The sequence below is a fragment of the Dromiciops gliroides genome, chromosome 1, assembly GCF_019393635.1.
Source record: "Dromiciops gliroides isolate mDroGli1 chromosome 1, mDroGli1.pri, whole genome shotgun sequence".
NCBI classification, from domain to species: Eukaryota; Metazoa; Chordata; class Mammalia; order Microbiotheria; family Microbiotheriidae; genus Dromiciops; species Dromiciops gliroides.
Genome location: NC_057861.1, coordinates 468,351,055 through 468,363,849, shown reverse-complemented (window position 1 = coordinate 468,363,849; position 12,795 = coordinate 468,351,055). Strand labels below are relative to the sequence as shown.

General features: G+C 37.8%; 1 protein-coding gene across 2 annotated transcripts in view; it reads right to left on the bottom strand.

The window, feature by feature from the left end:
* Positions 1 to 3,590, bottom strand: part of ALDH7A1 (aldehyde dehydrogenase 7 family member A1) — a 43,043-nt gene extending 39,453 nt beyond the window's left edge. The window contains exons 1-4 of one of the 2 annotated variants that reach the window (XM_043977276.1): positions 3,458 to 3,590; positions 3,211 to 3,359; positions 2,246 to 2,299; positions 1,635 to 1,700 (exon numbers count right to left, since the gene is read on the bottom strand). In XM_043977276.1, coding sequence (XP_043833211.1) covers positions 1,635 to 1,700; positions 2,246 to 2,299; positions 3,211 to 3,318 — 228 coding nt within the window. In that variant the 5' untranslated portion in view covers positions 3,319 to 3,359; positions 3,458 to 3,590. The other variant, XM_043977275.1, reaches the window with a different exon arrangement.
* Between the last annotated feature and the right edge of the window lie 9,205 nt (positions 3,591 to 12,795).

The window sequence follows — 12,795 nt, the reverse complement described above, 5'->3', positions numbered from 1 at the left end:
ACCCATTAAAAACCAAAGGATATCTGATAGTTCTACCTGCTGCTTCCCTTGACATCCAATAACTACCATCTCTTGGGTTCTGCTTGAGTCTTTTTCCAAATCACCACCTTTTCTAATCACCACCTCCCACCTATCTAACAGAGATTCAAAGGAAGTGGTCATGCATGTGGCAGCTATAAAATGGAGCAAGCTGCAGAAATAGATAACTTTAGCTGTCAGTCATTATTCTTTGGGCTGACGGCAGAAACAAAATACAATCACAGATTAAACACAATCACAGATTATAAAAGGCCCCCAGTGGTGATGGGGAAAGAACACTAGACTCAGAGCCAAAGGAACTAGATTCAAATTCTACTTACTAACTATTTGCCTTTGGGCAAGTCACAGCCTGGGTCAGTTTCCTGGTCTGTAAAAGGAAAGAATCTGACTAAATGATTTCTATGATCCTTCTAGGTCTAAATCCAAGATCTTTAGTTTAACCAATTCCAAGTCAAGAATACTTTTGGTCATGTGAAGTAGGACACTAAATTCTAATTTATACATGAAATTGATACTTAAACTTTAAACAAAAGCTCAGCAAAGTTATACAAGTTTACTCATTGCTGTCTGATGAAATAGCTGCATCTAACCTATAATTTGTTCTTGCATCTTATTCTTTTATTAACTAGAAATCTCCCCTTTTATTTTATTATTTATTTATTATTTATTATTATTATTTATTATTTTATTTATTTTATTATTTTATTAACTAGAAATACTCAACAAGTAGGTTCGCTAGCCTGAGCAACTGCAAATAACTATCTCCAGATAACAAAAGATAAGTGAAAGATCTGTTCATTTCAGAATCTCATGCTTTCCTGGATCTTTCTTATGCCACAGGATCATGGTATCAGATCTAGCACTGGAAGAAGCTTCAGAGAAGCCATCTAATCCATTTTATTTTATTTATTTATTTATTTAATTTTTTGGGGTGAGGCAACTGGGGCTAAGTGACTTGCCCAGGGTCACACAGCTCGTAAGTGTCAAGTGTCTGAGGCCCTATTTGAACTCAGGTACTACCACTTCGCCATCTAGCTGCCCCTCATCTAATCCATTTTAAAGATAAGGAAACTGAAGCCCAGGAAGATTAAGTGACCTGCCCAAGAATACACAAGATAGTAAGTATGAAAGGCAGACTATGAACCCAAGTCCTCAGGCTATAGAACCAGTGCTGCTTCTACCATATTACACAGCTTCTCCCTTTGAAAAAGACTTGTCTGGACCTCTCCCTCCCAGCAAGTACATTAACATTTCACTCAGGCCACTCTCTAGTATCCAGCTGACTCACCAGAGCAGGACAGCTATATGCAATAATCACTATGGCTGGGCAGATTAACACCTCTACCTTAAAAGATCTACAGTAAAGTAGAAATTCTTCCCTACCTAAAAAGGTAGATTTCATTTCCAGCAAACATTCGGTTAAGGCAGCATCCCACTAACCCCAGAAATTTACTAATCATTAGTTGTCAAATCTCATCCTATTCCCATTTATTTAGAACATTTCACTAACCCTCCCACCCTGCCTCCACAACACACTCTAAAATGAAAGATAGAAGCAAACAAATTATGTTAATTAAGTGAGTAGCATAACTTACATCTGCCCATATGTTCCAGGCTTCTTTGGCTTTCTTTAGTGTTTCTTCATAGTCTGCAAGGTTGGCCTGATAAAAGGAATAATGGGGGAAAAGAGACCAGCAGGAAGAAAGAGAAAAGGGAAGGTTAATGATAATCACTCAGACTATACAGATGTATTTTTATACATATATGTATATTATGTGTGTATATGAAATACTTAAAATCTTAGAAAGGTAAGAATACATATGTATTTTATATACATTTATATACACATATACATGTCTTTCTGTACATATGTATGTCATATGTGTTTACATGCATATCTACATGTGTGTAAAATATGTCTGTATTCTCATTTTTCTAAGATGTTTTAGGTAATATTCCCCATCTCTGCAAATACTTATCCTTTGTATACATTTTTTGGAATGCCTGGTATCTCTAGTCTATTCTTTTGATCTATTTATCTAGTTTTTGCCCAGTAAAAGCACTTGTAGTTAATAAATGCTAAATTTAAAAAAAAGAATTATTATCATCTGCTTTAGGCATTTTCATTATTAATTACTATATGCTCTGTATAAACCTAAAGAATTCATACACCCAAAAAGAAAGTATAAACTAACAGCACACTTACCTGACGGACTCTGGCTATAGGCTCATTGTTAGCTGGGCAGTAGCTTGTAACAACCTTAAAAAAAAAAGTCTGGTTAGAGTATATTATCAAAAAAAGGAAAAAGGAGGGGAAAGGGAAAGAAGTAAATCCAAGATACTGAGATAGACCAACAAATGTATTCTTGGGCATCAGGATTGCAGTTTCCCAGACTTATCTGCTGAAATTACAGCCTTCTTTACTGAAAGCCCTGATTATTTGGTAGGTTCCTTTCTGATAAGGTTTCAAACATGGTATCTAGCTTTAAGTTCACTTTTAAAACACATGCTTGTAACATGCCTCTTACTTTCCTTTTTAATATTTAATTCTAATTATGCAGGAGGCATCATCTAATCTAACCTCATCATTTTACAGAGGAGAAAACTATGTGCTTGGGAAGTTGTAACATGCCCAAGGCCTTGACAACCTTTAAGCAACACAATGGAATTTTGAACCCATGTGCTCACATTGTTGCTTCACTCTGGGAAACTGCAACCTTAGGGCTGCTCTCCTTTAAAAAAAAAAAAAGCACTGGGGTGTCAGTAAGTACAAAAAAAATGTTTTAATGTTAAGCACTTTTGAAAGGAGGCACAAAAATTCTCTAGAGTACAATGTGTTCTTTCAAGAACATTTTACAGCCTAAGATCCACACCATGGCTGAAAAAGGACTACTTCCCCGCCAAGTAGAACTGGGGCAAACAGCTGCTACTGCAAATACTTCTATTTGCACTAACTTTAAATATTTACATCTGTTCTTCTAGGTTCAAGAACCTAAAATTTAAGGGGTTAAAAAGTATGAACACTACAATGAAACAATAACAAAAACTCGAATGATATTTATAACACAACTACAACCCAAAAGGACAATGATTTTTGCAAAACAGAAGAGTTATGGCCTCCGGATTTTTCTTAACCAGCTAAAATCAGATTTCCGTGAGCTCCACGCTTACCTCTCCTCTTCCACCCCAGGTCCCATTATACACGCCTTCATTTTCTTCTTTGAGTCCCAAATCCTTCAACCAGGAATACTGGGACTGATTGATGAGCAAAGTAGACATAAGGGCAGCAGGATTGTGCCAGTATCTTAAGATCTTCCTCCCTAGGATAATTTGCCGAGAAAGAGAAAAGGTTAGGGGCAGCATAACGAACAGAAAAAGTCTGTAATGCCAAGGAAACGAAAAAAAACCAGAAACCCACCCCTGGCCCCGGAGGTTCTAATTGGTCAGCCCAAGGCCCCGCCTCTCTCGCACATCTGGCCAAGTGGGATTTTTCGGCCCCTGATCAGCTGAAAGACTTTGTTCTGGTGAAGAAGACTTGGGCTACTCCCCCGAGGAAAAACTGCAACAGATTCCAAGAGAAAATAAATTAGTTACTGCCACCTACCGTTTAGAATAGCAGAGCCGAGCACTTAAAGGTATTTCAAAGCCGAAGAACTCTATTCCCCACCCCCCACCCCCCACCCCCAAATTTTTTTGCAATCAATCCACAAGCATTTCTTTCTTTCTTTTTTTCATATAAGGTATTTTATTTTTTCCGTCACATGTAAAGATAGTTCTCAACTTTTGTTTATTACAAGCTTTACAATTTCAGATTTTTCTCCCTCCCTCCCCTCCCTCTCCTGCCTCCCCCTCCCCTAGACAGCAGGTAATCTGATATAGGTTATATCTATATATCTATCTATATAACTATATATCTATATATCTATCTGCATATACATATACATATATCTATACACACACACATATATATATATATATACACATCATAACATTAATCCTATTTCTGCATTAGTCCTGTTATAAGAGAAAAAAATCAGAGCAATGATGAAAAACCTCAAAATAGAGAAAAAACAACAGCACCAAAAACAAAAGAAATAGTATGGTTCATTCAGTATCTATACTCCACAGTTCTTTTTTTTTTTCTTGGATTTGGAGATCCTCTTCTATCATGAGTTCCCTGGAACTCTTCTGTACCATTGCATTGGTGAGAAGAATATAGTCCATCACTGTAGATCAACACTCAATGTTGATGATACTGTGTACAATGTTCTTCTGGTTCTGCTCATCTCACTCATCATCAGCTCACTTAAGACTCTCCAGGTTTCTCTGAACTCCTCCTGCTCATCATTTCTTACAGTGCAATAGTATTCCATTGTATTCATATACCACAACTTGTCCAGCCATTCCCCAATTGATGGACACCCCCTCAACTTCCAATTCCTTGCTACCACGTAAAGAGCAGCTATAAATATTTTTGTACATGTGGGTCCCTTTCCCCTTTCCATGATTTCTTTGGGAAAAAGACCTAAAAGTGGTATTGCTGGGTCAAAGGGTATACACAGCTTTATCACCCTTTGGGCATAATTCCAAATTGCTCTCCAGAATGGTTGGATCAGTTCACAGCTCCACGAACAATGAATTAGTGTTCCAATTTTCCCACAGCCTCTCCAACATTTATTATTTTCCTTTTTTGTCATTTTAGCCAATCTGATAGGTGTCAGGTGGTACCTCAGAGTTGTTTTAATTTGCATCTCTCTAATCATTAGAGATTTAGAGCATTTTTTCATATGGGAATAGATAGCTTTGGTTTCTTCATCAGAAAACTGCATGTTCATATCCTTTGACCATTTCTCAATTGGGGAATGACTTGAATTCTTATAAATTTGATTTAGTTCCCTATATATTTTAGAGATGAGGTCTTTATCAGAAGTACTGGCCATAAAAATTGTTTCCCAGCTTTCTGCCTCCCTTCTAATTTTGGATGCATTGCTTCTGTTTGTACAAAAATTTTTTAATTTAATGTAATCAAAATCATCCATTTTGCATTTTATAATATACTCTATCTCTTGTTTGGTCATAAACTGTTTTCCTTTCCAAAGATCTGATAGGTAGACTATTCCTTTCTCTCCTAATTTACCTATGGTATCACCTCTTATGTCTAAATCATGTACCCATTTTGACCTTATTTTAGTATAAGGTGTAAGATGTTGGTCTATGCCTAATTTCTGCCATACTATCTTCCAGTTTTCCCAGCAGTTTTTGTCAAATACTGAGTTCCTATCCCAGAAGCTGGAGTCTTTGGGTTTATCAAACACTACATTACTAGTGTCATTTACTACTGCATTTCCTGAGCCTAGCCTATTCCATTGATCTACCACTCTATTTTTTAGCCAGTACCAGATGGTTTTGATGACTGACGCTTTATAGTAGAGCTCCAGGTTTGGTACCACTAACCCACCTTCCTGTGAATTTTTTTTTTCATTATTTCCCTGGATATTCTTGATCTTTTGTTTTTCCAGATGAATTTTGTTATTATTTTTTCTAGCTCTATAAAATAATTTTTAGGTAGTCTGATTGGTATGGCACTGAATAAGTAAATTAATTTAGGCAGTATTGTAATTTTTACTATATTAGCTCTGCCTATCCATGAGCAATTGATATATTTCCAATTATTTAGATCTGATTTGATTTGTGAGAAGAGTGTTTGGTAGTTGTGTTCATAAAGTTCCTGGGTTTGTCTTGGCAAGTAGACTCCCAAGTATTTTATATTATCTACCGTTACTTTAAGTGGAATTTCTCTTTCTATCTCTTGCTGCTGGACTTTGTTGGTCATGTATAGAAATGCTGATGATTTATGTGGATTTATTTTATATCCTGCTACTTTGCTAAAGTTGTTAATTGTTTCAAGTAATTTTTGAGTTGATTCTCTAGGATTCTTTAAGTATACCATCATATCATCTGCAAAGAGTGATAGTTTTGTTTCCTCCTTGCCTATTCTAATTCCTTTAATTCCTTTCTCTTCTCTGATTGCTAAAGCTAAGATTTCTAGGACAATATTAAATAATAGGGGTGACAATGGACATCCCTGTTTCACCCCTGATCTTATTGGGAAGGCCTCTAATTTATCTCCATTGTATATAATACTTGCTGATGGCTTTAGGTAGATACTGTTTATTATTTTAAGGAAAGCTCCACCTATTCCTAAACTCTCCAGTGTTTTTATTAGGAATAGGTGTTGTACTTTGTCAAAAGCTTTCTCTGCATCTATTGAGATAATCATATGATTTTGGTTGGTTTTCTTATTGATGTGGTTGATTATGTTAATAGTTTTCCTAATGTTGAACCAGCCCTGCATTCCTGGTATAAATCCCACCTGGTCATAGTGTTTTATCCTGGTGATCACTTTCTGTAATCTCCTTGCTAATATCTTATTTAAGATTTTAGCATCAATATTCATTAGGGAAATTGGTCTATAATTTTCTTTCTCTGTTTTTGCTTTGCCTGGTTTTGGTATCACCACCATATTTGTGTCATAAAACGAATTTGGTAGAACTCCTTCTTCACCTATTTTTCCAAATAATTTGTATAATATTGGAATTAATTGTTCTTTAAATGTTTGGTAAAATTCACCTGAAAACCCATCTGGCCCTGGGGATTTTTTCTTAGGGAGTTCATTAATGGCTTGTTCAATTTCTTTTTCTAATATGGGTTTATTTAAGGATTTTATTTCCTCTTCAGTTAACCTGGGCAGTTTGTGTTTTTGTAAATATTCATCCATTTCATTTAGATTGTCAAATTTATTGGCATACAGTTGGGCAAAATAATTCCTAATTATTGATTTAATTTCCACTTCGTTGGTGGTAACATCACCCTTTTCTTTCTTTTTTTTTTTTTTTGCGGGGGAATGGGGGTTAAGTGACTTGCCCAGGGTCACACAACTAGTAAGTGTCAAGTGTCTGAGGCCGGATTTGAACTCAGGTACTCCTGAATCCAGGGCCTGTGCTTTATCCACTGTGTCACCTAGCCACCCCCCCTTTTTTTTTAGTGAGGCAATCAGGGTTAAGTGACTTGCCCAGGGTTACACAGCTAGTAAGTGTTAAGTATCTCATGCCAGATTTGAACTCAGGTACTTCTGACTCCAGGGCCAGTGCTCTATCCACTGCACCACCTAGCTGCCCCAACCCTTTTCATTTTTGATACTGGTAATTTGGTTTTCTTCTTTCTTTTTTTTAATCAAATTAACCAATATTTTATCTATTTTATTGGTTTTTTCATAAAACCAGCTCTTAGTTTTATTGATTAATTCTATAGTTTTTTTGCTTTCAATATTAATTTCTCCTTTGATTTTCAGGATCTCTAATTTAGTATCTAATTGGGGATTTCTAATTTGTTTTCTTCTAGCTTTTTAAGTTGCATGCCCAATTCATTAATCTCCTCTTTCTCTTTTTTATTCATATAAGCATTTAGAGCTATAAATTTTCCCCTAAGCACTGCTTTGGCTGCATCTCATAGATTTTGGTATGTTGTCTCATTATTGTGATTCTCTTGGATATAATTATTGATTGTTTCTATGATTTCTTGTTTGGCCCATTCATTCTTTAGAATGAAATTATTTCGTTTCCAATTGATTTTCATTCTACTTTTCCCTGGCTCTTTCTTACATGTAATTTTTATTGCATCATGATCTGAAAAGGATGCATTTACTATTTCTGCCTTTCTACATTTGACTATGATGTTTTTGTGCCCTATTACATGGTCAATTTTTGAAAATGTGCCATGTACTGCTGAGAAAAAGGTATATTCCTTTCTATCCTCATTCAATTTTCTCCAGACATCTATCATGTCTAACTTTTCTAGTAATCTATTCATCTCTTTCACTTCTTTCTTATTTATTTTTTGGCTAGATTTATCTAATTCTGAGAGGGGGAGATTCAGATTCCCCACTAGTATAGTATTACTGTCTAATTCCTCTTGTAACTCATTTAACTTCTCCTCTAAGAACTTGGATGCTATACCACTTGGCGCATACATATTTAATATTGATATTACTTCATTATCTATAGTACCTTTAAGCAAGATGTAATTTCCTTATCTCTTTTAATGAGATCTATTTTTGCCTGCACTTTGTCTGAGATAAGGATTGCTACCCCTGCTTTTTTTACTTTAGCTGAGGCATAATATATTCTGCTCCAGCCTTTTACCTTTACTCTGTGTGTATCTCTCTGCTTCAAATGTGTTTCTTGTAAACAGCATATTGTAGGATTCTGGTTTTTAATCCACTCTGCAATTCACTTCCGTTTTATAGCAGAGTTCATCCCATTCACATTCACAGTTATTATTACTGACTGTCTATTCCCCTCCATTCTATTTACCCCCTTTGTACTTCCCCCCTTCTTTCACCCTATTCCTCCTCACCGACGTTTTACTTCTTTCCCCTGCCTCCCCCAATCTGCCCTCCCTTTTTATCACCCTCTCTCTTTTCTTTACCCTTTTCTCCCTTGCTTTTGTCCTCCCTTCTATCAGTGCCCCCCCTTTCTCTTCCCCTTTTGCTTCCCTAAAGAATGAGTTAAGTTTCTTTATCCCAATGAACGTATATGCTATTCCCTCTTTGAATCAAATCTAATGAGAATAGGGTTGAAACAATGTTCACCCCTCCTTTCTTTCCCTCTATTGTAATAGGTTTTTTTTTCACCTCTTCATATGATATAATTCATCCCATTCCACCTCCCCTTTCCTCTCCTCCCCATAGACTCCCTTTTTAACCCCTTAATTCTTTTTTTGTATCATCACATCAAAGACAATTTATATTTATACCCTCTGTGTAAAGTCCTTCTCTCTGCCCAAATACATTTACAGTTCTTAAGAGTTATGAGTATTATCTTCCTGTGTAGGGATATAAACAGTTTAACCTAATAGGGTAACCTTTTTTTTCCCCCCTCTGTTTACCTTTTTAAACTTCTCTTGAGCCTTGTGTGTTGAGATCGAATTTTCTATTCAGTTCTGGTCTTTTCATAAGGAAAGATTGAAAGTCCCCAATGTCATTAAATGTCCATCTTTTCCCCTGAAAGGAAATGCACATTTTTGCTGGGTAATAGATTCTTGGCTGCAATCCAAGCTCCTTTGCCTTCTGGAATATCATATTCCAAGCCTTGCGGTCCTTTAATGTTAAAGCTGCCAGGTCCTGAGCAATCCTGACTGTGGCTCCATGATATTTAAATTGCTTCTTTCTGGCTGCTTGGAGTATTTTCTCCTTCACCTGATAATTCTGGAATTTGGCTACAATATTCCTTGGAGTTTTCCTTTTGGGATCTCTTTCAGGAGGTGATCGGTGGATTCTTTCAATGATGATTTTATCCTCTGATTCTATGATATCAGGGCAGTTCTCCTTAATAATTTCCTGGAATATGGTGTCTAGATTCTTTTTCTGGTCATGGCTTTCAGGCAGTCCAATGATTCTCAAATTGTCTCTCCTCGATCTGTTTTCCAGATCAGTTGTCTTTCCAATGAGGTATTTCACATTTTCTTCTATTTTTTCATTCTTTTGATTATGCTTGACTGATTCCCGGTGTCTCATGGATTCCTTATCTTCCAACTGTCCCATTTTAATTTTTAAGGCATTGTTTTCTTCAGTGAGATTATGCACCCTTTTTTCCATTTGGCCAAGTGAATTTTTTAAGGCAGTGTTTTCTTCAATGAGATTATGCACCTTTTTTTTCCATTTGGCCAAGTGAATTTTTTAAGGCAGTGTTTTCTTCAATGAGATTATGCACCTTTTTTTCCATTTGGCCAAATGAATTTTTTAAGGCATTGTTTTCTTCAGTGAAATTATGTGCTTCCTTTTCCAAGCTGCTGATTCTTTTTTCATAGTTTTCTTGTTTAGCTTTCATTTCTCTCCCCATTTTTTCCTTCTACCTCTCTCAATTGATTTTTAAAATCCTTTTTGAGCTCTTCCAGGAAGGCTTTTTGTTCTTGAGACCAATTCACCTTCCCTCGTGAGGCTTCAGATGTAGGCAATTTGAGGCTATTGTCCTCATCTGAGTTTGTGTTGGCTTCTTCCCTATTGATACATAAGCTCTCAATGGAGAGGGCTCTTTTTTGCTTCTTACTCATTATTGCAGCTTATTAATTTTTTAAGTTGAGGTCACCAAGTCCCTATTTTGGGCTTCTTGTGCAGGGGTATAGGTGCTGTATGACCGGCTTTTTACTCTGAGGCCTTTATGGTGTGTGGAGATCCCCCGCCATGCACTTCCTGTCTGAGTGCGCTCCGCCAGACAGGCGCCCAATCCCGGCGTCCGATCCTGCCTGACCCATTCGTGGTCCTCCCGGCCAGTGCAGGTAGGTTTTTCCACTGTCCTTCTTGGCCACCAGATTTTTGAACCAGGTTCCAGGGGCCTCAGTTGTTCGGCTGTGGCCCGCAGCTCCTGCTGACTTGCCCCAACCCCCTCGGTGCTGGGTTGCTGCCCTGCGCTGGGCCTCCCTTTTGCCCGAGTCAGACCGACCTTTTCCTGAAGTCTTCTAAATTATCTCTGGTTGGAGAACTGTGTCTCTCTGTCTCTTTGCAGGTTCTGTAGTTTCAGAATCTGTCCAGAGGCTTGATTTAATGTTCTTTTTGAGGGAACAGAAGGAGAGCTCAGGCAGCTTGCTGCTTCCTCTCAGCCATCTTGGCTCAGCCCCAAGCATTTATTTCTTAAGTGCCTATTAGGGTCCTGGCATCGTGTTTGGGAATACAAGGTAAGGCAAAAACATCCCCTTCCCTCAAAGAACTCACATTTCTAATGGGGGAGACAACATGGAAGTAAACCGAAACATACAAGATATATACAAAGTAAATGGAAGGTAATCTCAGATAACACACTCTACCCTAAGGGAGGATGAGGACAAGGAAAGACCTCCTTCAGGAGGTAAGATTTGAACTGAATCCTAAAGAAAACTAACGGGCCAAGGGCAGCTAGGTGGTGCAGTGGATAAAGCATTGGCCCTGGATTCAGAAGGACCTAAGTTCAAATTCGGCCTCAGACACTTGACACTTACTAGATGTGTGACCCTGGGCAGGTCACTTAACCCCAATTCACACACATACACACACACACACACACACACACACACACACATATCCCCAGAAACTGAGAATCAGAAATTTTCAAGCCACAAAATGGAATATTGCTCCTTAGACATTCTCTCCCCAGCACTAGCCACAAGACTGTGCACATTGTCCTTGAATAATGACACTTTAAGGTGGAAATTCAATGCTGTAGTTAAAATACCCAGTGGTATGACTTTGTCTAAAATAATTTTCATTAGGTTTCTCTTTTTGTTTAATAATAGTCACTAAGGAAATTTATCCAAGGTTTATATACATTTATAGACATTCTCCATTCTAGTCACATTGACTTGCTAGGTGTTCCCAGTAAACAAAATTCTCTCTCTCTCCTCTGGGCCTTTACACTGTATCACCCAGATCTTCAGCTTTACCTCTTAGAAGCCCTGGGAGCTTCTTAGTTTCCATATCCCACATGAGGCATTCCTCATCCCACATTTACTTCCTCATTCCTTTCTCCTTCTGCAAACTACTTTATGTAACTTAGTTTATAATAATGCACTTATTTGTATAACTGTCATACTCCCTCAGTAAGCTCTTGTGGACAATCATTTTTGTCTTTGTATTCCTAGCACTTACCACAATGCCCTGTACATAGTAGACAATTAAAAGCATATTGAATTGAATATGTCTAAAATATACAAAATAAGTAAATAAACAATAATAACCTATAAAACTCTAATGCCCTGTATTCTTACAGGCTAGTACTGGTACTGTTATTGTTCAGTTGTGTCCAACTCTTTGTGTCCCCACTGGGAGTTTTCTTGGCAAAGACACTAGAGTGGTTTGCCATTTCCTTCTCCAGCTCATTTGACAGATGAGGAAACTGAGACAAATAGGGTTAAGTGACTTGGCCAGGGTCACACAGCTAGTAAGTGTCTGAGGCCAGATTTGAACTCAGGAAGATGACTCTTCCTTACTCCAGTCCATTATGCCAACTAGCTGCCCAGTATTTGCATAATACAAAGCATTTTTTAATGGAAGGCAGATAATTTCATTGCTTGTGTGCCCTGACAAAAAGTCAGCTGGTATTCATAATCTCAATAATGATTATAGATGTAACTCACACAAAGGAAGAGATCTGAACCAGAGACACATGTATGTGATGTTTGGTACCTTTCAAATGAGCAGGAACTGCTTTCCCTCTTTGGGAAACCTCTAGTTTCTGGGCCTATAACCAAAAAAAATTTTCTCCTACAGCGTATTAAGTACTCCTCCTAGTTCTAGTATCTATTTCCTAGTTCCACTACCTTATTGCCTTGGTCCTTAGGATTCAATGGCAGGACAGAAAGAAAGGCACAGTAATCCTTAAGATTCAATTGTAGGGGCAGCCAGGTGGCGCAGTGGATGGAGCACCGGCCCTGGAGTCAGGAGGACCTGAGTTCAGATCTGACCTCAGACACTTAAAACTTACTAGCTGTGTGACCCTGGCCAAGTCACTTAACCCCAATTGCTTCACCCCTGCCACCCCCCCAAAAAAAAGATTCCATTGTAGGGCAGCTAGTAGTTCTTCATCTTACCATGATTGTTGATTCCTTGATCATTAAAATTGTTTTGAGTAGCTATGTTAGCCTTTCATCTGAGAGGCTGGGAGAAGTTGGGGGGATGGCCTGGGCCCACAACCACTGGGAAAGGGAAGAGAACTCCCAGAAGCCTAG